The sequence below is a fragment of the Equus caballus genome, chromosome 10 (genome assembly GCF_041296265.1).
Source record: "Equus caballus isolate H_3958 breed thoroughbred chromosome 10, TB-T2T, whole genome shotgun sequence".
In the NCBI taxonomy this organism is placed as follows: Eukaryota; Metazoa; Chordata; class Mammalia; order Perissodactyla; family Equidae; genus Equus; species Equus caballus.
In genome coordinates this window covers 68857259-68884118 of record NC_091693.1, presented here as the reverse complement: position 1 = coordinate 68884118, position 26860 = coordinate 68857259, and the positions used below count along the sequence as shown (strand labels likewise).

The following is a 26860-nucleotide window of genomic DNA, read 5'->3' as shown; positions in this document are numbered from 1 at the left end:
CAGCCACTTTGAAATGCAGATGAAAATTGTGTCCCTCATTTCCCTGCAATGGTGCATATTAGTCCAACCAGGAGCATTTGAAGAACAGTGAAGTCTCTTAAGTTTCAAAGGAAATACCAAGAAAGAAATCTTTGTGAAAAACTCATTGTTATTTCATTTCGGTATCATGGTTGGAACTTGCCAAAAGTGTCTCCATTCTTCAGGAAATGTTTTCACCAAGATTAGTTCCTCCAACAGCTCAGACACGGGATTACTGATCCTTTTGTTGCACAATTGTCCCACTTCCAATATAAGTTAAATGCAGGCTTTCATAGGGAGGAAATAATGCAAGCTTAAAAGTGACCTCACAGTAGAAAAGGCTCCTGGGCTAAAAGAACAGACCGCCAAAGCAGGAGGTTGATGATAAAGCTGTTTTCTTTGATTCTTATTGAAAATAACGTCCTCTGACTATGACAACAGTCTTGATGGTGCAGGAACCTGCTGAAACATTTCAAAACAAATGCCCAGAGCTGGTCTTAATAACTTCTCAAGCACCCTTCAAGCCCTTAGTCTAGAAAAGTCCATGATCAGTTCTTAGAAGGATTTAAGAAAGATTTTGTTTTAGAAAGACTTCTATGGAGAAAATAACTAATATTTACCTTTAAAAGAGTGAAGGATTTCACTGCAGGTTCCCACAGTGATAAAAAAGAGGTAATGTTGCCTCTTGAACTTGAAAATATCTCTGTTTGCAAATTACCACCTGACTTAATGGAGCTCATGTGACCCAAATATCACAATTTACATTAACCTAAAGTTACTGGTTTTGTCCCAATTTCCATATCCAAGTCGTCTTGCCCCCTTTTGGAATCCTACAGCCCTTTCTTACCCCCTACTTCTTGAAACCCCCTAAAGAATGCCCATGCATTTGTGTTCACAAATAGCTACTGCCCAAAAGGACCTCACTTTTGCCACTGCTGATCTTGTCTCTAATGAAAGTGCCAAAGACTAGTCAAGATTCCACTCTCCCGTGTTCCCAAAGCTGCCATGCTCAAAGTCAGAATGGTGATAGGCTACAAGCAAAAGTGGAGATGATGGCCCTCTCCTAATCTCAATGCTGTCCCTTGCCATCTGTTTCTTGAAGGTACACTGTGGAGCCTGGAGTGACAGAGCTCAGTCTCCGAGGGCTGGCTCAGGAAGGTGCTGCAACCTCCCCTCCACTTCTCCATCTCCTCCCTACCCTTCAACCACAGCAGAATCTCCCTGCACATCAACTCATGCAAAGAGATCTTTTTTTTTTCTGCTTTTTCTCCCCAAATTCCCCCAGTACATAGTTGTATATTTTAGTTGTGTGTCCTTCTAGTTGTGGCACGTGGGATGCCACCTCAACGTGGCCTGATGAGCGGTGCCATGTCCGTGCCCAGGATCCAAACCAGCAAAATCCAGGGCTGCCGTAGCAGAGCACACGAACTTAACCACTCGGCCACGAGGCTGGCCCCGCAAAGAGATCTTTAGTACTGGAAGGAAAGTAGGTCACTTCCACACATCAAAAGCACCAGAACCTCATCTCTGACCGTGGCGAAAAAGGCAGGATAGAGGCCAGCCCGTGCGTAGTGGTTAAGTTTGTGTGCTCCGCTTCTGCAGCCCAGGATTTCATCAGTTGGGATGCTGAGAGCAGACCTAGCACCACTCATCAAGCCATGCTGAGGCAGCATCCCACATAGCAGAACTAAAAGGACCTACAACTAGAATATAGAACTGTGCATTGGGGGCTTTGGGGAGAAAGAAAAAAAAAACAAGGATTGGCAACAGATGTTAGCTCAGGGCCAATCTTTAAAAAAATAAAAATAGAGGAAGATTGGCAAGGATGTTAGCTCAGGGTGAATTCTCCTCAAGCAAAAAGAGGAAGACTGGCAACAGATGTTAGCTCAGGGCAAATGTTCCTCAACAACAACAATAACAACAAAAATGTCACCATAAAAAATAAGACTATGTTTCAATTCCAAAAGCATCACTTAACACCTAGTTTATAACAGTTATTGTGCTAGCCACTAGGGACACTGAAACAAATATGATAAGGCCCTCTCTCAGTAAGGAGAGGAGCTCATAGTCTAGTAAGGAAAACAGATATGAAAAAAAATGATTATAATGCACCATTCAATAATAGAGGCATGGTACAGCCCAAAGAGAGAAGACGAAGGAAGAAACAACTCTTTCAGCAGGAGTACGTAAGGGAAGGCTTCTCAGAGGAGATGAGCATTGACCTGTGTATTGAAGAATGACTAGGAGTTTGTCCAGTACTTCCAAGCAAGGAAAAAGTACCACAAGAGCAGAGAGATGTGAAACAACGTGGTGTGTTCTTGGGACTAGAACTTTGGCCTTAGCCTTGCAGAAGATTAATTGTAAGGCAATGAGCAGGGGGAAATTGCTGAAGTTCTCAGAGGCCAGATCATGAAGAACCTTGCCTCCCATGCTCAGGAACGTGTGGACTTGATCCCGTGGACTTTGGAAGACATTGAAGCATTTACCTAGAACAATGAGTTAATCAGATTTGAAATTTCAGAATCATTCCTCTCCAGTAGGGATGACAGAGTGGCGAGTGAAGACACTGAAGGCAAGGACACCGGTTAGGAGACTGCTGTAGTTGTCTAGGTAAGAGTAGTTGATTGCTACGTTGCCTTCATTTGAAGAGAATTTGCGGTGAACAAGGATAAAGTGAGACCGTGGTCATGGGGAACAGGAAAAAAAGGCCAGAATGGCAAGTGGAATAAAAACAATTTCGAGACCAGCTGGATATGAGGAGTAGCAAGGAGGGAAGCTCTGGCTTGGAGAAATGAATGACTGAGACTAAAAATGCAGAATGGATTATTCTAGACGTTTTAAGGGTGAGGTATCTGTGGACACTCAGAGGGCATATAGAGATCTGAGTCTGTAGCTCAGGGGAGAGACGAAGGCTGGGAAGGTATTTGGAAGTCATTAATGTTTAGGAGGTAGATAAAACCACAGAAGTGGATATCACTGTTCGGATTCTGAATCGGCACACCAGTGTTCCTACCATTGTATTGTCCAGGACTACCCCTGTTTATGCTCGCCTCCCAGAGTGATTATTAAAAGTTCCGCCTTTCACTCTCAAGAGCGTCCTTGTTTGAACAATAATGTGTATGATCACCCTAGGTATTGATTACCATCCTCACTTAATCTGCTTGGTTTTTATTAAAATTAATATTCTAGATATGTTACTCTTTATGCACCAAAACTTTCTTACCACTTTTTATGTCAAATATATACAAGGGGAATTCACTGTTGAGGTGATAAATGATTAATCTATTTGTAATGTAAACCATCAACAGGTTTATGGTTTGTCAGGTTATCTCTATAATTTTACTTTTCTTAAAGTAAGGTGTACTTGTTTTACCATGTACCCATATCAATATTTTCCCTCCATAAGCAAAGTTACTGAAAAAAGTATAACATTCAAATAAGGCACCACTGCATATTAAATCCAGTAATTTTGCAATTTAAAGTAATAGATCTTCCTCTTTGCCACTAATTGTCTTTTATTAACTATATAAATAGTTATATTATATTATATATTATATTATATATTAACTATATATACAGTTATAAATATATATAAGCGCCCCCTGGTGTTTGTCAGAAAGAAGTTTTTTAGAGATATGACATCCTCTAGCTGTCTTTCATTGCTTCAATTCAAAGTTTCCGTATCAAGAAATAAGTTAAAGAAATACAGTCATAACAACAGGCCTTTTCTCTTGAGGAGTGAAGCCAAAGTCAAAAATATGAATGCTATGCTATGCAAATAAAACTCAATTTAAACTGGATGAAAATCAACTTGTTAAAAATTTTAACGTGTGCTAAATGTTTATGTCCATGTTTTTTTAAAGTGGGGCGTGGTGACGTCAAGAATAAGATTCATCTTATTTTCCACATTATCTAATTTCAAAATGACCACAAATTTTATGTCTCTGGAAAGCATTAGAACAGCATTCCATCCAAGAGGAAGACTGGAGTCAGAGGAGGAACCACAATGACTCAGAATGCAATGTCCATTCAGAGAGCTCCTTGTTTCGGGAACGGGCTGACGACCGCCTTACTGCTGCACAGGGACTTTGACATGAAAAGGATTTGGGACATGCCCAGTAAAAAGCCTCTGGGGCATGTGTTTGCTATGATACCATTTCTGCATTCTCTTCCGTGACTGAAGGACCACTTGCTTGGGTTATGCCTGGAAAGTGCAACAACATTCCAGGTAAAATGATGGTATAATCCCCTCGCTCGAACCATGGATGAAAAGACAAGTCTGAAACAGCCACTTCCCTGTCCTGGGGGAACTATACAATAGATCTACCAGCCTCTGTGGGGCAGGTCACCTGCAGTCCATTCAGGTACGGCAGCACTTTGTCAAAGAGCTGAGCCAAAAAAACAAGAGAAGAGCCAAGTGGGCTTTTACCAAATGTCAGATGAAGCACTGCTCCTCCTCTTAAATACAACCCTTGAGTCAGTCTTTCTCATGCCAAAAGGAAGTACGCATCCCCACGCTGTGCACAAAGGCCAGTGTCCCGGCCTTGAATCATTTCTTAGGTCAGCTTCTGTCCTTGCACACACAGAGAAATACACACGTACAATACCACACACAGAGAAATACGCACGTACACATACGTACTCACACATCCTTTCTTCAGAAGCCACATTTGAGTTGGGATTTCATTTTAACAAATACTGTGTGGGAGCTCTGAAACAGAAGCTCCCAAGTTGGGAGAAGGGAGTCAGCGTCTCAGGAAGAGCTCCATTCACTCCAAGCCAAATCTGTTTGCACCATTATTTGTACCCAAGTGCCATCAGTGTGGATGGGAATTTGGAATGCAGCACTGAAAACAGCATTTAGCCCACCAAGCATAATCCTTTAAATCTCTGTGGTAATTCAGTTTCAGCGTTGGCTGGACCACCCAGGAGCCACTGCATGCATGGAGCATTTCAAGATCTGCCTACTTTCTCAACAGTTTTCCCTTTGAACCTTTAAGGTTTTCAGTCGGCACAATGTCAAACTGATCAGCAGGCGTGGGTAGTTTCCCAGTCTAGCATCTTGAGCAACAGTAAAAATTCAAAGAGCAGATTGCATATGAAAAGCAGTTGGTTTGAACGGAACTGTGACTGATAGCATAGGAATTGCATCTGATTTTATAGCATTCTGTAATTCTAAAGGTGGTCATCCCATTAGCCTTCATGCATGATTTCTGGGACCATTTTATGTTATAGAACTTTCACATGCCAGGGAAATTTATGTTTATGGAATACATTATGCCCACCCACCGCCACACGCACATATATATACAACATTCCTTTCTCATAAATTTAATCTGGTGTTTATACGGATTATTTATAGGGAAGTCAAGCCTCAAGAAAGAGTGAACAGGCTCAGAAAGAAAGCATGGATACCATTAACCACGCAACTCAGCTTGTAGAGCAAGCCCACGATATGAGGGATAAAATCCAAGGTAAATACGTTCTCTTCTGGTGCAGCTTAATGTCAAGGAGTCATTCACATTGTTAACAACAATAAAAATAATGTTAGAGTATTGTAGGTTTAAACTTATATGAAATCTTCAAGTTTGTTTTTCTGGGATTTCTGAGCACTCACCCCTACTTACTATCAGTTGATTTTCCAGAATAAATGTATAGAATCATCGCCTTTCCAGGCGTTTCACAGGAATGGAATGCCAGAATACCTTTACAGCAGAGGAAATTGAATGGTATGGCGTCTCTAAAATGCCAGAGTCGGGTAGGAGTCACCTTTTTTTTTTATTCTTTTCAGTGAAAACACTGCCTTTAGAGTGACAGCAAACTGTGCACTAATCCAAATTGTCAAAGCCGTCTCTATGATGCTCTTTCCCAAAAACCAACCGGGCAATGTGCTCTGGTCCCCAAACCAAAAGAAAAGCAATGAGGGGGCGTGTGGGATTTCTTTGCCCTAAAGCATTGTGGCAAATTTTACCTTCCCTCTGAGAGGATTACTTATTTGTGCTCTGTCTTCTGATAAGTGCAGGCTGCATTTTGAAGACTATCTGAATAGCCCACTGAAAGCCAGCCTTCAATTCACCAACAGAAAGCAGGCGATTTCATTTGTTCTAAGATAAAGAGAATTTCCTTGGGTCACAGTCTGCTAAGATACAGTATTTGTGTGTTTCCATACTTTTTATTCTCTTATATATTACGAGCTGGATAGCACCAAGTGCATTCCAGGGCACAATGACAGTAAAGGGACCTACAGTGGGAGATTCATATCTTTACACTGAGGTATAGGGAGCATATTCCAGGCAAAAAGATCTATCGAGCCAAGATTAATCATTCGCTATATTTCCTTTGGTGCCTGTAATACGCAATAAAAAAACAAATGGCATGCATTTTAAACACTCTCCCCTCCCATTCTCACTGTCTCCTGCTTTTGCATCTACCGATAAAATATTCTTCTCCTATAAGATTTTAGAGTTACTATTGATTTGTTCAAAAAGTAAGGTGGAACCTAGATTAGCTGACCTCACCTAACTGAGAAATAAATGTCCCTCTGGGCAACAAATACAGCCAGCATTCTTGTAAGCTGTTCAGAGAAAATAATTCACCTTTGCTGTTGTAACTCAAATTTTTATTTTAAGGTGTCTCCTTTGGAAAGAATCTAAACCCTCTTATTTGACCCTTTAAGCATAGGAAAAGACAAAGAAAACAAAACAAAAGAAACGTAAATAGGAAACAAGAATTTTCATCAGTTTTTACCTTTCTAAAATAATGTATGAACAGTCTTCAAAGAACAAAGGCAAAAATGTTATTGTCCTTTTTCTAACCTATACCAGTCGTGGCTAACATAAAACAGGCCAAAATTGTAAATATAATATTTGCATCAAAATGCCAAAGAATTCAGCGTCACAAGTGCTAGATATGAGGAAAAATACATCTATATTTAGTTTATTTCAAGAGTTAATATTGTAGACTTTACTTGAAGAGTGAATGTTTAATCCCTTCATACTTTTTTTAAAGCATATGTTGGTTTCCCTATAACTTTCTCAGTAATATTCATAGTGTTCAACACCTCTTCATCCGTTTGTCTCTCTTCCTTCAGAATTCGAGAATGCTCTGCCACACCAATAGCGTGTCATTCCTTACTCCCAGCCGTCTCTAAAATAACTCCAGGTGACCTTCAAGCTATTATCCACATAAAATACAAGCTCTTATCCTGGTATAATTTATGGGACACTGGTGTTTGTTTACTCATCTTGTCTGGCCAACAGCATAGATCATAGTAAACCACAGACACACAATTTCATTTATGCCAGGAAGATGAAATGCTTCCTCCTGGAGCCGCCATAGGACAAGGTGGCAATTATATAACTTTCCTCTGGTCATGTGTAGGAGGAAGAGGGAGTCAGCGAACGACTCAGCTTTGCTAATATTTAGACAACTCATCTAGTCCCTCTGAGCCTCAGCAGTCCCTCCAATTCTGAAATTCTCCATCCTACTTATGAAGGTTGGGTGAAAATGACCCAGAGTCAAAATGGCACAATATTGACAAGCAGTCATGCTACAGAAAGCAAATAGCAATTGCAATACATATATATGTGTGTGTGTGTATATATATACACACACATATATATAAATGAGCAAAAATTCACATCATACTATAACAAACCTCTATTTTATACCTAGTCTGCAGAATAGTCTGAAAGACTCACTTGAACAACTATTGATATACTCTCATTTGGGCTTAGATCTTTGGTCAGATCCTCAGCTAAAATACAATTAATACCTCCAGCACATTCTACATATGACAGGGCATACCTCAGAACATTGTCTCCAGGTTACATATTTTATATAAAAAGTTGATCAAAGACCCCAGATTTGTATGCCTTAGATATTAACGTTCTAGAATTATGTGGAAACCAGATGCAGCTGAAGTCAGGGCAGGCTTTGTATTCATCCCATTCCCATTCTGAAGACACCAAATGGGAAGCAGAGCAGTTTCCTCAGATTTTACTCCTCCCTGGAGTACATGATGACCTCTGATGCTGACACCAGTATTCGCAGTGTGAACATCAGTGTGCTGTCTTTGACTGAGATTCTCTTTCCATTTTAGGAGCAGCCTGGTCCTTTGTCCTCAATTGCATGTGATTTGAGTGGCATCACTATAAAATTCCCAGACATCTCTGCCTGCTGCCTTCAATCACTGTGTCCTTCCTTTCAGAGATCAACAGCAAGATGCTCTATTATGGGGAGGAGCAGGAACTTAGCTCTGAGGAGATCTCTGAGAAGCTGGTGTTGGCCCAGAAGATGCTTGAGGAGATTAGACGCCGTCAACCATTCTTCACTCAACGGGAGCTAGTGGATGAGGAGGCAGACGAAGCCCATGAACGTAGGTGTATTCAACTCCTAGCACCCAGCACACGTCTGCTTTCTTTGTGGGTCCAGGAGAAGACATCCAGCCACAGGGAAACATTTACCCAAGGCAACCAATTCCCAATATTCAGACCTATTTTAGAACTTAGACGTGACCTCAGGGAGTCATTCAGGACAACTTGACTTACATGACAGAGATTTTTAGATCCAAGCCCAACTGTGAGCCCTTGAGAAACAACTGAGATTCCACAAGGAATCTACAGAATTTTGACCCCTGAGAAGAAGAAATAGAGGCTTAGCAGCTGGTGAAAACATATAAAACAGGGAATGCAAGGCTAAGGTGAACCAATTCCCAGAACCACAGTAAGAAGAATTATGTTGAGAAGGCGGTAAAGCCACAAGCCCAGCAACATTCACGTTCTGAGATCCATGAGTGACTTTTAATCTCCAATGGAAATTTAGCATTTTCTTTAATGATGTATGAAAACATCAAACCACAACAGTATTAGCAAACCTCTGACTTGGTTCCTGTATAAGTTATCAATTACTATCTAACAATCCACCCCAAACATATTCATTTGAAACCATAACTATCTGCTCATGATTTCATTGGTTGACAATTTGGGCTGAACTCAACCTTAACAGCTCATCCCTGCTCCATGTGGCATGGGCTGAGCTCACTCACATGTCTGGGACCTTTACTGGGATGGCTGGGTCTCTCCCTCCATGTAGGGTCTTACCTTCAAGGAAGCTAGCCCAGGCTTATTCATATGGCAGTAGCCTTCCATGGGGCAAGAGTGGAAAGGACAAAGTCTCTTGAGGCCCAGGCTTGGAACTCCACAGCATCCTATCCAGTCTAGGGGTTAAGACCAGCCCAGATTCAAGGAGTGAAGAAATACACACATTCTTGACGAGAAGAGTTGCAGAGAATTTGTGCCCATTTTAATCGTCACAATCAACAAAAGGGGTCAGAGATTTGCAATCCTATTTTAGCTATTGCTGTTATCTCACTACATTAAGCTCATCAATAATTCAAAATTATAGTAGTCATTAATCCCACTTCTAGACCTTGTTATTTAATGCATTAATAAAAAAGCACATATATTGTTATATTACCAATTCGTTTTTTAATATATTAGTCTCCTTTTTAATTCTATGTGTTTTATTTTATGCATTTCAAAATACGTTGTAAGAAGGGGTCTGAAGGCTTCAGTAGATTACCAAGGGGCCCACAGCACAAAAAGGGTTAGGAACACCTGTGTTAGATCATTTTCCTACAATTGTCACTATTGACCTCGATGGGAAAACTAACCAAACCCTTCTTTTAGCTGACTGTACTCCAGGGCTTTCCAAACCCCATAAAATAGTATTTATTTTTCCTTCAAATATAAAAGATGAGGCTATTTTTGGCGAACAACAGCTTCACTCTGTATTGCTAAAGAAGGCATAGCTTGACAAGTTTGCATCACTGTTAAATGCTGGATGGAACAGGAGGGGACAGGGGAAGCCCACCCTGAGTTTCTGTGTCTGTTTCTTCCCAGTGCTGAGCCAGGCTGAGAGTTGGCAGCGGCTGTACAATGATACTCGCTCTCTGTTTCCTGTCGTCCTGGAGCAGCTGGACGACTACAATGCTAAGTTGTCAGACCTCCGGGAGTCACTGGACCAGGCCCTTGACCGTGTCAGGGATGCCGAAGATATGAACAGAGCCACAGCAGCCAGGCAGCGGGACCATGAGGTACAGTGGACACAAACTATAAATGCATTTCAGGCATAGACAGCATGAAGTTATACCAAGAGGGAACAGTTGGTATATAATTTTTAAAATATTGGTACATTTAAATATTCATATTTTTAAATGCTTGTACATTTTTTGCCACTGTAATTTGCTAATTTAGGTGTGTGCAGGTCAAATCAAGTTGAAACCCTTATAATTGTTTAGCTCTTGCATTGATAAGAACACAATGATTCTTGGCCCTTGTGTTGGTGGGTTTGGATGTGTTCTGAGTAAGCAATGCGCTATTCCTATGCATAACTTAGGCTGAGAACACAAGAACTCCAAAGCAGCCCAGAACCATGTTTCTATAAGGCTACGTGTAATTGTTGGCAAGGCGCGATAAGCAAATCTCACAGCCCGGCTGGTCAGCAGCTGCAGAGATAGGGAGTCTAATTCAAGCCAAGGTCATACAATTACAAGGAGGTGAGAAAAATTCCCAGACGGGAGCATAGCTTGCAGAGTCAGTCATCCTCATGGGGCCAGGATCTGCGCGTGCCCACACCTAGAGGGCTGAGAACTCGTATGGTCATGTTTCTGTTCTGAGCAACACGTGCCCTCACAATCACCACCACTGAGAGGGGTCATCTTCTGATAGAAAGACATGTGCATCTTTGGACACATTTATAAAGATTAGAGTGAAAAAGCAATGTCAAATATGGGAAACAACTATGAGCAGATTCATTCATTGTTATGTTTATTTTTATTGTTGGCAAAACCAGCTTAAATTCGACTCTCTGCCCTGATTTTCAGTCATCGCGACCTCTCAGTAAGTCATTGGAAAATTTCCTAAATAAAAGTGAATTACACTTATCATCACCATTTTCTAGTAGGAGCAATCACTTAGCCAATGTTTTTTAGAATAATAATGGTCAGAGTAGCATTCTTTGTTAAACAAATGCATGATTATCTTACACAACAAAATTATAAGTATAACGCGAAATAATAATTTCTTCAAGCAGATTTCAAGAGAGTTACTGGGGCTTATCCTTTTTCTTGAATTTTCCCTCTTTTCCCACTCCCATGTCTAGTCAACCACAGAATCATGCTGATTTTACCATCAGAATATTTTTAGCTCTCTTCCCTCTTTTCCATTCCTCTTTAACTTCTCTAGTTTGGGTCTTCATCATTTCTCAACCAAAATAGCCTCCTCCTCTCTCTAACTCCATTCTTACTCCCTTCCAATCCATCCTCCCCATCCTGCCAGAGGGGCCACCTAAATCACACTTCTGACAGTCACCTCTTGCTCTTATTAAGATCCTTCATTTTCTCCTTACAACCTATAGCAGTGGCTTTGACACTACAGCTTGTGAACAATTTAGTGAATCATAAAATAATTTTTGAGGGTTGTAACCAGCATTTTTTAAAAAGAAAAAAGAAAGGAAATAGAATAGAAAATGTCAAACTGCATTGTCACCTATAGTAAGGTATGATTTCATCACATTTATACTTTAGTTATGTATATGTACTGGGTTGGAACAGAAAATGCATTTTCTATTGTGAGTCATGGTTACAAACATTTGAAAGACTCTGTCCTATAGGATAGTCGGTGGTCTTTCTCGTGGCTCGTGGGACCCTCTCTGATTGGCTAGCCGCCCTGGCCTCATCACTTGCCGGTTCCCCTCAGTTCAGGCAATATCACACTACCGGTAATCCCATCTGCCTGGAATGCAGACTTCTTTTTCTTTTCTCCTTTGCCCGAATAACCTCACTCAGCCTTTAAGTTTTGCATCACGCATCACCTCCGCCCAGAGGCCGACCCCGTCATCCCCACGTTAATAGGTACTCCTCTCCAGCAATCCATAATATGCCTTGTACACATCTCTGTGTCTGTACTGTGATCATCTGTTAATGGATCTGTCTCCCCAACTAAACTTAGGGGTTTTAATTTCACAATTCACTGTTAGACCTACAGCACAGCTTAGAAAAGAATGCCAAAATTCCAATCTTGATACAAAACCAAAAATAACCACATAGTTTAATCATTCTGATGTGTGCAAACAGTGGCCACACAACTAATAATTACATTACTTATTTTATTATCCTGTTCTCAACCCCAAAGAGTAACAGAATGATAAAAATCTCTATCAGGTGAGTATGAGAGTCTATATTTTTAAAGTGTGTAGGTAAAACAGTCTTTAAAAAGCACTGTCACTGTTTAGGGATTCTCTTAAACCAGAGCTCTGCCTTCCCGGGACTGTTTCTATCATCTGTTTTAAGGATTAGGAGACTTTTTTTTATTTTTTTGAATAGTGAAATGGACACTGAAGCATGCTGAATAGTACTATGTCATTTTCTTAATTATTAGTTTCCAAAACATTTTTTTGTTCAAATTGACCATCTTTCTATGGGAATATCTTTGTTTCACAGCGAATTTTATGCATTTTCATCTAATGCAATATATGATAAGGGGGGGAAACTCTTTAACTTGAATCATATCATTTTCCAACTACTGCAAATGAATGTACCACGCAGAGCTGTTAGCACACAGTTTTCAAGTTTGGCTGTGACTTCAAGGTATGGGCTGTTTTCCCATAAGGCGACCAGATACAAGAGCTTCCAGAAGGGGTCATATCTCAGACTCTGTACAAGGAAAAGTGCCCTGAGAGAGCTAAATAATACCAACCATTCTGCCCCTCCCTTCCTTTCACACTTTAACACACATGCTTTAAAATATTGCTTTCATGTAGAGGTGTACAGCTACCTCTCCTTGGGGAGATAAGAATAATTAACCCCCCATAGTCACTGTATTGAGCTGGATGGATTTTGAGGGGAACTTGATTTTTTAATGTTCTTGCATTAGGAAGAAGTTCAAATGGGATTCTTTTCTGTCCTTAACCTATGAGATCCCCTGCAGCTGTGTATTGGGAGAAGATGCATTCCATCTTCCTTTCCACCAAATTAGGAAAGACTGCAGGAAGTAAGAAAGACATTAAGACGAACTTAGAAGGTTTTAAAGTGTGTCCTTCTGTCTCCAGACTTCTACAATTATTTCTATACCTTAATTACACTGTAATTTATGCATTTCAACTTCAATTGAAGTTACCATTTCTAAATTAACTTTAACTTATTTTTTACTCAGGTTGTAAAATGAGTCTTTCACTTTTCCCTCTTAAAGTTTCATTCTGTGTGGCTTTCAAATTCTGAACTCGCTTGAAGCTCCATAATATTTCTTCAGAATCACAGCATGCCTGTTTCTAGAACCCAAAAGTGAAGGTAGAAATTAAAGCATTCACCAAAAAATATATTAGCAGTCGGGCAACTTTCCTCCTCAAAAAGTCTGAGCATCTAATATAAAGAGCTCAGAGCGCTAGGAAGCAGGATCACAATTTTGTGCTTTGATAATAGGGCCATATACAAATTTTTAAAGGACATTAAGATTGGTTTGTGTATGCTTTATTCCTGTCCAAATGAGCTATTTGTGCTTTGTGCCAAAGTTAGCACGTGATAAATGCTTTCTGGAATTAATTCATTTTCCAGTTACTGCAAATTTAGATCCTATGTTTAATCCTGTATCCACAGTCCCACTTTACATTTATGGACAAAAGAGCCAAAGGCCTTCTCTGAAGTGTTCATGCTCTTTGAGATGATGGTGTTGTAAGTAATAAGCATAACCAAGGTGCTTCCCTTTGTTATCTCCATGTCATCATTGAGAAAACTGAGCATTGGATGTAGAATTCCCCCGAAGTCACACAGCAATTAGGTGGAGGGGCTGGGATATGACCTCAGATTTACCTGAGTGCAAAGACAGCAAGTTGACCTTTACTGCTCTCCCTGGCACTTTCTCTCATGGGACCATCTCTTCCTCTCTCCCTTCTCTTCCTTCCTGCAGAAACAACACGAGAGAGTGAGGGAACAGATGGAAGGAGTGAACGCTTCTCTGAGGACGTCTTTGGATTCTCTGACAACACCTCGTCTGACCCTCTCAGAATTTGATGATATAATAAAGGTAAGCGCGCATGAGACTTGTTTACGTTTGTGTTTATAATAGATTAGAACAGTGGCTCGTTGTCACAGAAGAATAATGGAATCCAGTTCAAATCTATCAAGTTAGCTGGCATTATGAAAACAAGATCAGGAGACTGAATTTTTCAGTTTCTTTCATTGTACAGTGATCTAAATTTAAATGGCTTTAAAAAAAATTGAAAATTTAATCCTTCAGTCGCATTAGCCATATTTCAAGTGCTCGATAGCGCCATGTGTGGCTAGTGGCTACTCTGTTGGACAGCTCAGATATCATTGTAGAAAGTTCTATGAAAGTGCAGATCTGGATCCATCCCACTCACTTTTTACTCCTAGGTTGGGTGTTTAATAAAACTGGCATTCAAAATCAATAAAAGTCATATTTTTAAAGTAGAAATTTTCTGATTTCTTAGCTCATTTTTATTACCTTTGAAAGGGTATCATTTTAAACTCATCTGATCAGCATCTCATTCTTTGACTATTTCAGCACCCAAGCTCCTGTCTTCCCCTCCATCCCTACTCCCATCACTATCCTTGGTGACATCAAAATCCAGAAGGATGAGCCCACTAACTCTCAGACCTCCGCCTCCTTTAACTTCTCCTGTCCAACAAGTTTTGCCTTCAGTCCACCTTTGTTATCCCTCCTACGGCCATACCTAGGCCTCGTCATCAACAACTGTATCTCCTCCCAAATCCCTGAGCACCGTCTCTTTTACTCTCGTTTACTCTGGAATGCCCACTCCAGCAATTCTCTGGCCACATGGAGACCTGTTCCACCTCATTTATCCTGCTCTTCTCATATCCTCTCTTCTCTTTAAACAGCTAAAATGATCAATGTAACCGTTCTTTGCAAACACCCTTACCTTCCATACCCACCTCTTCCCCTACTGTACTCACCTGAGAATTCTAACTGCCTATCCCGGTAAACCCAAGTATCTCCAGCATCGTGGCCATGACAGAGAAGCCAACAAGACAGGTGGCAAACCCACCTCCCCTTCTATCAGTCTGGCTGGTGAATTTGCTTCATGCTTCACTGAAAAATTAGGAACATCTTCCTCCCAAATTCTACCAGCCCACCTGCATCTCTATCCACATTTCTACCTTCCTTCCCGTTACAGTAAATGAAGGGTCCCTTCTCCTGTCACCTCTACCTATGCTCTGAATGCCATCCTTCCTCAGCTCAAAAACAGGATTACAGGGTTTCATTCCCAAAAGTGTGCCCTCTCTCTTCTGGTTCATCCAATTCCTACTCTTTACTAGATCATTACTGCCAACATACAAACATGTTCTAGTAGCTCCTGTCTTTTAAAAATTGAAATGAAAAGAGAAAAAGCCTTTGCTTACCTGCCCTCTAATCTCTGCCGCATGCCTCTGCTTAGCTTCACAGCAAAACATCTCAAGAGTCATGTACAGTTGCTGGTTCTGCTTCCGAGCCCCACCCTGTCTGCTGTACACAACCCACTCTGAATGGGATCCCATGCCATTCTACCAAGGCTGTTCTTGTCCAGGTCACCAGCAACTTCAACATAACCTAACTGTGGTCGCTTCTCTCGCCTCGGCTTTCTCAGCCTTGCCACTAACTAACCTTCCCTCCTTTTTTAAACATTCAGAGCTTCCATCCTGGCTCCTTCAATATCCCTCTCATCTGCTTCTCCTCCCACCTCATTGGCCGTTTCTTCCCAGCCTTCTTTGCTAGCTTCGCCTCTGCACATTCTCTATGTGGTAAATATTTTAGGCTCTGCAGGCCACATACAACTGCTCTCCCTTATTCTTCTTTGTCTTTTGTTTGTTTTTATTTTTTTACAACTCTTTAAAAATGTAAAAAATATTCTTAGCTGGGAGCTATATAAACACAGGCCTCGGGCCACACTTGGCGCTGGGTCGGTAGATTTCTGCTCTGGACAGTGAATGGCTCAGTACTCAGTCCTGGGCCCTCTTTTCTACTTATATTCTGGTCCTGGTTGATCTCATTGAATCCCATGACTTTCAAGGCCATAGGCATGATTCCACAATGTACACCTTCAGCTCTGATACCTTCCCCAAGTTCCAAACTTATAAGCAAATGTTTATGTGATATTTTCGAGTAAGAACTCAGTGTGGTATGTAGCACAATCGCAACTTCATCTACCACTTAGATGTGTAACAGTCGCATCCAATTTAGCATATTTTGAATAAAACCCCTTTCCCTAGTAGTCCCCCCATCTCAGTAAATGGCGCAATCCGATCACTCAAATCAAAGCTCTGGAGTCATTCTTGATGTCTCCTTTCTCCTTACTCCCATTTCAGCAAGACCTGCTGGCCCTCCCTCCAAAAGGAATCCTAATTTCTCACTACTGCCCTCATCTCTGCTGCTACTCCTTATCCAGGCTGCCTCATCCCCAGCGTAGATGCCATAAGAGGCTCCTACTGATCCATTTGTGTTCACTCTTGCCTCTCAAGACCCATTCTCTATGCAATAGCCAAACAATCTCCTAAAAACATAATCAGATCACATTATTTCTCCCACATAAAGCTTCCAGTGACATTTAAAGTAAGACAGAAGCTCATTTTACTCTGGGCCCTGAGGCCCCAAGAGACCCTACTCCAGTCCACTCCTCTGACCTCATTCTCCACTCTCTCCCTCACTCATTACCCACCAGCCCACTCCTCTCTGTTACACTCCAACTCCTCCTGGTTTTCAAACACACCATACTTTTGCTTGCATCAGGACCTTTGCACATGCTGTCCTCAGATCTTCAAATGGTTAGTGTCCTTGTGAACATTCAACCCAAGTGGGCCTCTTACCCTCAATCACTCTCCAACCCATCCTACCTATTGTATTTTATTCAAAATAGATTTTACTCCCAGAAATTAGCTTGTTCACTTATTTGATCACTTTTTTAATGTCTGTATCTTCCCACTAAATTCCTTGAGAGGAGAGACTGTGTTCATCACTATGTATTCTCTCTCCTAAAAGAGTGCCTGCCACATACTGGGCACACAATGAATATTTGTTTAATGAATTAATGAGTAAAGGTGGAATGTCCGTGGCATTTTTTCCTCTTATACAATTAAATACAATTTTTTTTAAAGTGTTGTTCCCCAGATGACCAAATAGCTAGAGGCTCAATACTGTCTCCATAAAAGTAAACCCTCTGTACCAGGAGGTGTGCTACATTCTGGGAATACAAAAATAAATTAAACACAGTTTCTGCTCTCTAAGATCATTAATCTGGTGGGTGGAATAGTCGTGTAAAATGATTATAGAGTTGTGTAGTATATAGATAATAGAAATACGTGGCAACACTGAACTCACCCTGGACAGGTTAGGGACGGATGCCTTCCTTAATGAAGTGGTATTTGAACTGAATTTGGAAGGATGAGTAGAAGCTTTCCAGGTGGATCAGAAAGAAAAGAAAGAAAAGTTATTCCAGAAAGAGACAATAGAGTGTGAAAAGGCACAGGGACCAGAACAAATTATGGAGCATTAAAACATCAGTTAGTCAGGGTTGGACCATGGGATGCAGTGGGATGTGATGAGAAGTGATGGGATTGGTGAGAGAGGATGGGTTAGTTGATGGAGCCAGCTAGGTAATTGGATTTGTTCCTACAAAGCAGTTGGCTGATTTTGAGAAGGGAAATAACATGATCAGATATGCTTAATAGAAAGATCACCATTCCTGCAGGATGATGGAGAATGGACTGGAAGACTAAAGGACGGGGCTCAGAGAGATGAGTTGGATCATTCAGAGGGGAAAGGGCTGAGTCAAGCCCTGAGGAACACCAGCTTTCAAGGTCCCTTTCCTGGCCAGTGAAATAGCAGACAGGGGAGAGCAGCATCACAGAAGCTGGCAAAAGAGAGGGTTTTAAGGCAAAGGCAGTGCCCAACACTGTCACAAACCAGAGATAGATCTAGTAAATAAGGAAAGAAGAGTGTCAAATGGATCTGGCAATATGGCATCAGACATTGGGGACCTTGGCAAGGACCATTTCTGTGGAGTGCACTGCATCAACACAAGACAAGTTGGAGGGGAGGCTAGAGTCACAGAATAGGTTTCATTTGTTTGTTTGCTTGTTCATAAGAGGAACTCGGGCATGTTTACATCTAAAAAGAGCCAGTAGCTAGGAAGCAAGAACGGAAAACAGGGCCACTGAGAAAATAGGGGAGCATGCCTTATACAGAAAAAGAACACTTTCCTCTGAAAATATGCAGAAGATGTATGTATAGATGTAGCTATAAATTAGTGTATGTATAAGGGTTGGGGGGTTGGGCCAGAGGATGGTAGCAAAAAGTTGGGGAACCTCCTGTTTTTTGGTGTTAGAGTTTCTGAGGGGGCTACCAATAATTAGCACCCCTTTTCAGCACCCAAGTTCTAAACAAGTTGAAAAATAAATTAAATAGCTTATGTGAAAATCAAGAATATCACCTTTATTTCTGATGCAGCTAAACTGAGGATGGGGCTTTACGTCTCTGAGTCCAGGGGGGTTGCTGATACTCAATCCCAGCTTTAGGCCGATCTGCCCACCCAGGCAGGCAACACTACAGGGTTCGTGTGGGGGTTCCGCCCAGGACAGCTTTCATTCTGGAGGAACACCAGAAACTCAGGCACTCTGCTGGCAGCTTGCTCCCAAGAGGCAGAAGGGTGGAGCTTAGCACAGCCTGTACAGTTTTTCCCCAAAAATTTACCCATGAAATAACCCACTTCCCCTTTCAAGGGCAGAGTGAGGAAAGGGCAGAGAAGTCTGGAGTTTCATTATTGAGTTCCCTTCATAGGGAGGGAACATCAGCGGTGCAGAAAAAGTGGTCCCCCTCAACAAGTTAGTTTATGTCTTCTAAATAAAGAATGGTGACCTGTTTAGAATTAGATGGGGTGGGGAAAGGAATTATTATTGGCTTGTGAATGGTGACAATGTTTGGAATCACTATTTGAGTGACTGGGAGAGCAAATTTCCTTTCAGCACTGAGGGCCCAGCCAAGGGTGGAAGTCATAGGTTTGCAGCAGCATCGATCTGCCCGGTTGTATGATCTTTAGCAAAGACCATAGGTCTATGGTTGGACTGAAAACCAAGAGAGGTCGTGTCACAGGTGAGTTTCGGAGAGAGAGTAGTCAACCACATGAAATGCAGCTGAGAAGTCAGATAAGATGAGAATTGAATGATGCCCATTAGGTCTCGTAACTTAGATATCATGAAGTGAACTTCTGTTTTGGTGGGATAGTGAAGTAAAAAGCAAACTGGAACAGGTTAAAACAGTGAATTAAAAAGTGCTGAAATAGAGACAGATGCGTAAACACCTTTTTTTTGGAGATATTTTGCTATGAAGGGAATAGAAAAATAGAGTAAGTAGGGAGATGTGGAAAATAGAGTGTTTTTATTTAGTTTAGTTTAGTTTTATTTTCTTTTCAGATGGGAGACGGCAGAGCATTTCTGAAAGCTAGGAAAGCAATCAGCAGAGAAGGAGCTGAAGATGTGAGAGAAATAGAGAAATATCAACTTACAGTATTTTAGACTCAAATAGACTTGGCCGGAAATTTACTGAACTTCATAATAAGGAAGAATAGAGATTATCTTCTGGTGCTCCCTGGGAAAAATATTTTGAATGCCTCTAAATTCAATTCATTTTTTAAAATATTTTCTTAAATATTTTCTTAGAATGCATCAGGGATTTATGCCGAAATAGATGGAGCCCAAAATGAACTACAAGGAAAACTATCCAACTTAAGTAACCTCAGTCATGATTTAGTCCAGGAAGCTGTTGACCATGCACGGAACCTTCAACAGGAGGCTGATGAGCTGAGCAGGTAATATCCTGGTTTTAGAAATGCAAAGATCTGCATAGGGTGACTAAGTTATTTTTATTTAATTTTGCGAGACAGAGTCACTGGGATAAAATGTTACAGGTTGGTTAGAGGGTAGAGTTTTCTCATTTGCTTATTTGTTGGTTGGTTGGTCAGAGCCAATCATTGTTTATTGCTTCGGGGAGATAGTTTTTTTTATTTCTTTCAGATTGGAAAGCTGTGTTGGGGGTGAGGGAGTTCTGTTCCACAATTAGGAATAGGATGACCCAATGCATTCTGCTCAGGGCCACAACTGCTGCACAAAGTATTGTCAAGCAAATCAGACCCTGTTACAAGGTCTAAATCTATCATCATTAACTATTTATTTCATAGACAGCATTAGCTTTCCACGCTCAAGCGTCCTAAGTAAAGCTGCTTGGAAGCTGGCAATGCAAGTGACTTCCAGTAAATCCTCTATCTAGACACTCCACGGTGCCCCGCAGGAACTATTTGATTTCAACACTTGTTAAGAGAAATTCAATTGACAATTTTCCTCGCAGCATCTAGAAGAGAGTCACACACCCTTGGGAGCTCAATTAATGTTAATTGAAATGTACTGAAAGATTGGAATTGAATTCATGACCCTGAAATAATAGGTAAATAATGAGATAATTATAGAGAAAGACTACAAATCTGGCAATTAGAAACGAAGATCAGTAAAGGTCATGAATAAAATAAGAACCAATATTAAGTTCTATTCAAAACTTAAATCACCTTTTTATTCCCAATTGCCAAAAATTTTCAAATATCTTTCCAAATCTCCTGAAAATTGAGAGAGAGAGAGAAATAGATGTCACATAGAATCTTGATGTGTGAGATGGTGTAATATCCAGCTCAGTGTCATGCTCCCAGGAAATGCATTTTGAACAAGCCAATAAAATGGAGCTTGGATAAAATATTGTTTTTGATAATCTACTGAATTGACAGAATATTGTTTCTGAGATCCACCCTGTGGCTGTCTTCATTGTTCTTTTGTCATTTTAGTAACCATGTCTCATTGATTGGGATCCCAACACCTATCTTTTCTAAATGCCGCCCTGCAGCCAACAGTGTGCTAGCACAGTTCTAAGGAAATTACTCCAGCTTTGCGTGAAACTTGACCAGACCATCAATCACCTTGAGGCCCCTTTTGTGTTTAGGATATTTCTGACTAAATATATTCAGGGAAATATCCACGTTAATAGATGTCTTCCCTTTCAAATGTGAATATTCTTCAACATCCGTCTGGTATAACCAGTGATTTGCATATCTCAAACAGAGATAGATGTAAATCATATTGTTATATTGACGTAGTACCTGTTTTGTGCCCAGTAATAAAAACAAAGTAATAATGGCTTTGTTTCAAGCTCTTTGGTACATCTCCTTACCACTCTAGCCAGAAAAATTAAAAATATTAATACACATTTGTAACATTTTATCCCTTTCTATTAAAACTTCCTCAGATTTACTTTCTGAGCCATCTCTAGGAACAAAGGGATGTAGGGAGGAACAAGTAGCCCGTACTTGCATCAGAATTACCTGGGCAGAGCAGGACTGCATGATGACTTTTGTGAGCCTTAGGCACTTTTGCTTCAGTGGGCCCCTTCCTCTATAAAAACGTCAAAAATTGGGGCCAGCCCAGTGGCACAGCAGTTAAGTTCACACACTCCGTTTTGGTAGCCCGGAGTTTGCCGGTTCGGATCCCAGGCGCTGGACCTACATACTGCTTATCAAGCCATGCTGTGACAGGCATCCCACATATAAAATAGAGGAAGATGAGTACAGATGTTAGCCCAGGGCCAATCTTCCTCAGCAAAAGGAAAAAGAAAAAAAAAAGAGGAGGATTGGCAGCTGATGTTAGCTCAGAGCTAATCCTCCTCAAAAAAAAATCAAAACTTGTATTTCATGATTGCAACAATATAAAGACTAATGTAATTATTATTAGTATCCTCATTTTTTTCTTCTGATTTAAAAAAGAATAAAATGAAAACACAGAGGAAGTCGCTCTGAGCCTAAGAGAGCATACAGCGACTGAAACTCGATGGAGGAGGTTGAGAAACAATTGACTGAGCACAATGGGTCAGGGCAGTTTGAAGTGATGAGCCAGCATGGGATCTGCAATGTCACATATTGGGTCACAGAGAAACTTCTAGAAGTTATACATGAATTAAATGATTCTAGTCAGCAGTGTTTGGAACTGAGAAAAAAAGATGGAGCTGGTGGATTTAAGACTGAATAAAATCAAGACAAAGGATTTAAGATGAGCTGCAGAAGGAGAAAGTAGAGTTTATATCATAGAGAAAGAAGTATATGTCAATAATATGAATTATTGTGTGGCTACACATACAGTTTGAAATTCCAGTTCAGGAAATAGTTTAGGCATAATAATAGACCGTGGTGATTACTGGATGCCAGGCATGATGCCAGGTATTCCACGTATTTTATCCCTGTCATACTTCACATCAATCCTCGGAGGCCGTTACTGTTGTCAGCCGCTATGTGAGTGCCCACTGCATGATGGGTACTCAATAAATGTTAGGTCAACCTTATAGAGGCTGGAAAGGATTAAAGGCAAGAGAACATGGTGTACAGGACAGGGGTGTGGTTGGGCTTGAGTGGGGCTGTACCCTTACGGGAGGCAGCTGGGCCCCAGCAGTGAGACAGACCTTAACAACATGTGCCCTGGGCAAGCCATGTGCCCCTTCTCAGAGCCTCAGTTCCTTTTATGAAAAGGGAATAACAATGGCCACGTCATGGGTGTGGTAAAAATTAAGGACATAACATATGGAACGGGGCTGCCCAGCATCTGCACATAGATGCTCAGTGAGTGTTACTCCCCTTCTGAAAGAAAAATAGGATCTGTCATATAAAGTGAAGAAAAGAGAACAATAAGGTTGACTAAATAGAAACCAACTAATACTTAGCCCCATGCTGAGGTTCTGCACCCTCTCTGGGAGCATTGGTTTCTTTCACGGAAAGGGGATAACAATGCTGATTTGGGTAAATACTAGGTGGAGACCATTGTGGGTTGGTTCCTCTGCCTGTCTGCCACCGCATAAACAAACTCTTGCTTGAAGAGGTGCAGAGGGCTGTTTTTAAATCATCATTCTCTTTTCCCGTGGCTCCTGCCAGGCAGGCAGCTGCCATGGAGCCAAAATGGAGTGAAGTTGTGGGGATACCAAAGGCAGAGGAATGCAAAGATGTGCTCCTAGGAAAGGCAATTTGGGAAAGCCTTGCCAAGCCAGGTGACTGAATAACGAGAAGGAAGTCCCTGTGGTCCCAGGAGTATTAAAATCAAGTTCTGAATGTAGCCCCATTTCCCAAAGAGATAAGAGGGAGAAATAATGACAGGTTTGTTCATTAACAGGAATTTGCACAGTTCGGATACAAATGGGCTGGTACAGAAGGCTTTGGAAGCTTCAAATGTCTATGAAAATATTGCCAATTATGTTAGTGAAGCCAACGAAACAGCAGAATTGGCTTTGAACATCACTGACCGGATTTACGATGTGAGTATTCCCTTACTTTAAAGTTTGTTTATATGTTGCTTTTCCCAGCTTATGACATTTCTGTTTGCAAAATCCTCTCTTGAGCTTCCTACATAATATAAATGGCAGGAAGGGCTGGGGAACTAAGAAAAAATTGTTTTACTTATGTTATGAAGTTTCAGTTGTGCAAGTTCTTCAAGATGTGCCATGCTTCAGTCAGCAAATGCCAGTTCATTTGACAGCTTTCTTAAACCACAATCCCCGAGTAGAACACATTTGACTAATCCTGATGATAACAAAAATGCTTTATGCATGTATTCATATTTTTTCATCTAAGAAATTATTTATTGAGTGGCTTCTACATGACAAGCACTTTGGCAGGACCTTGGCCAGGCACTATTCTTGGTTCCCTGAATTTTCCTCCAAAAACATTTATCTTGAAAATGCCAAGGACGTTATTGTCTGATGTTCACATCTGACCTTGATTTTGAGCTATGAAAATGCAGCGGTATGAATTTTGCTAGGTGTTTGGCAGATAAACTGTGTCGTTGAAATCCTCAAGCCATGAAATGGCCTTCTGCTGTCATTCTTACTCTCTCCACCCTGTTCCTTCTTAGGCTGTGAGCGGCATTGATACCCAGATCATTTACCATAAAGATGAAAGCGAGAATCTCCTCCATCAAGCAAGAGAACTGCGAGCGAGGGCAGATTCTAGTAAATATCTTCACTTTCCTATCTTCCTTCTGATTTATTGCTGTTCCCTCCTTTCAGGCAGTAGTTCTGCACGTAGACAGAGATAGGAAGGTCAAGTATAAAAAAGCAAAGATTAAATACTTTGAAATAAATTGTGATTTAAAAATAATTCAATGTAGGGAAACATACGGTGGATATTCTTGCTAATCAAATTGGCTAATTAATAGAAACTTACCATAAATACCAATTTTCAAAGAGGTCATACCATAAAATACACTTGACACTAAAACTATATTGCACATAATTTAATCTTTCTGGAACAGTTCAGAAGGTCATTTAAAATTTTACCCACAATGACCTGTGAAGGGATGGGTCATCACTGTGCGAGTTTGGAGGATCTGGTACCAAAAAGCCGTCTGACTATTTGCACTTTCTTGTAGTTTGCGTTCTACGAGTTTACTGTATTTAGGACAAGCCCAGTGACCGTATGGAAAGAAGCACTTCCAAAGGCTAGTGTTTGCGTCTGCTAAAGCAGGCACATCTAGGAGTGGGAGAAGGAGGAAAAAATGAAAGTGAAATCATTTCAGTCCATTTTGAACCTTGTGAATTACTCGTAGAAACAATTGAAGTGACTAAGAATTTCACGAAACATTATTCATCTCTGTGGTAATGAACTCATTCTTAAGGATATTCCAGCATTGACTAATGAGGTTGGAAATCCATTATCCAGCTAACTTCTAACTACCACCTAAAAACAAAGACCAAGTTTGCAACTGAAAACTTCACTTAATTTTATCAAAGCAATTAATCTCATGTCTAACTGTGCGTTTTCTTTTTTTTTACAAAAAACCACCATATATAGAAAATAAATGCATTTTTTTCATATGCAGAATATTTAACTATTTAGTTGCCATAAAGCAACTGTAATTTTATGTTTTCTGGGCAAACAAAGGTGATAAAAATGCTATTAAGTTTCTTTATTCTAATTAATTTATTATATAGGTCTAATTTTTAACATATTCTTTGGAAGAGAATTAGAATATTAGCAGTAAAGTATTAGAATATTAATAGTAAAATATTTTAAAATAAATATTGCCATATCTATGCATTGCTTTTGTTTCTTATGACGCGAAGACCAGAATCTGTGGGTCTTCATGATGCAGTGTCTTAAATACTTTATTCTCCTTGATAATTTGCAATGTCTTTTCTCAATTTTGTCATTTTTGAGTTATTGGGCCTCCTGAAAGCAACCTTTCTATTCTGGGGATGATTTCTCTTCAAAGTTCTATATTTTATGTCCAGGTAAATCTCTCTGCATTGGTCTCTGAATATTTTGCAGATCTGGTCGCCTATTTCCTTATCTTGTTTGGTTAAATCCCATCTTATATTTATTCAAAAAAGGGGCCGTGATGAGGCGTTAGGACTGCGTGGGTCAGAAGTTGCCTCCCTGTAGACAATACACATGATTGTAATTTAAATTCAGATTTTCAAATTCAACCATATTCATCTATTGAGTTACATTATAATTTCAGATTACTGTTGGTTCATTTCCTAATGACTTTTGATGATCAGTAATCTTTATTTCCCAACTTTCCTTTTCTTCATTATCTATATCAAATAGCTAACAATCCATAATAAACTCAGGAAGCTGCTATTTAAAGGAATCTTCTATGAATTTATTTGTAAAATGAAAAAGTGCTTACATAGGACAATAAGTTCCAAATAGGACACACTTTTTATGAAACATTTCTTCTTATAAACATCCAGCCCAAAATAGATTTTCTTTCTCTTATTTCTATCAAGTGCTCCAAATATAGAGTTAAATATATCCTTTCTCAGTATATCAGCCAGTGTTTTGTGTGGTGACAAAACCCAAAAGGAAAATCAGAAAATATTGTTTGTATCACAATATTAAAAAATTGAAACTAAAAGAGGGAGAGAGGGTGCAATACAACTACAAAGTATATTTAAGTCCCTCCTTGAATTCTGGGAAATTCCACACTACCCAGAGGAAATAAGAAAGAAGTGTTTGTACTTTGCTTACATTGTACTTGGTGACAGAATCAACCAAGCACCACGCATTGTATATCCATTTTATACACAAGTATGGGGAAAAAAGGTAATGGAACAAGAAGCCGAGCACACCAAGACCTTACAGTGGAACAGAGAAAGTCCACCATGGGAGAGGATATGCTCACGAGCCCATTGGAGAGAAAGAGAAAAGTATAATGGGAAGTGAAGAAATTATTTTTCTATTTGTCAAGAAGCATACATTTCCTGATGCTTTAGAAGTAAGTACAGCACTAACAGAAACAAAGAATTCTTGGGAAAGTTGATCCTTCAGTTCAGATGGCAAGATATTACATCGTGACTTGTTTGGATTTGCTCCAAGATAACCCTAGTATAAAGACTGTGCTACAAATACACTTTCAAGAATAATTTTTTTTAGAAAAAAGCTATTTACCAGAGGAAGATGGGCACGGATGTTAGCTCAGGGCCAATCTTCCTCAGCAAAAAGAAGAGGCTTGGCGGTGGATGTTAGCTCAGGGCTAATCTTCCTCAAAAAACAAATTGGGGGAGAAAAGGATGGTGTGTAAATAAAACAGGTTTAAAAAAAAGGAAAAAAACCTATTTATGAAAACCGATACATGAAGAAATAGAAAATCTGATAGAACTGTACCTACATACATATGTATAATAAATTTAATCAGTAATTAAATCCTTCCCACAAAGAAATCTCAGGGCTCAGATGACTTCATCAGTAAATTCTT

The 26860-nt window shown here is 40.2% G+C and overlaps 1 protein-coding gene across 2 annotated transcripts in view; it reads left to right on the top strand.

Moving 5' to 3' along the window:
* The window catches only part of LAMA4 (laminin subunit alpha 4), a 135368-nt gene that overhangs the window by 67526 nt on the left and 40982 nt on the right, over positions 1-26860 (top strand). For both annotated transcript variants that reach the window (XM_001916277.5, XM_005596885.4), the window contains exons 9-15: positions 5381-5492; positions 8228-8395; positions 9921-10114; positions 13983-14099; positions 19745-19893; positions 23276-23417; positions 24014-24110. In XM_001916277.5, coding sequence (XP_001916312.3) covers positions 5381-5492; positions 8228-8395; positions 9921-10114; positions 13983-14099; positions 19745-19893; positions 23276-23417; positions 24014-24110 — 979 coding nt within the window. The remainder of the gene's footprint in view (positions 1-5380; positions 5493-8227; positions 8396-9920; positions 10115-13982; positions 14100-19744; positions 19894-23275; positions 23418-24013; positions 24111-26860) is intronic.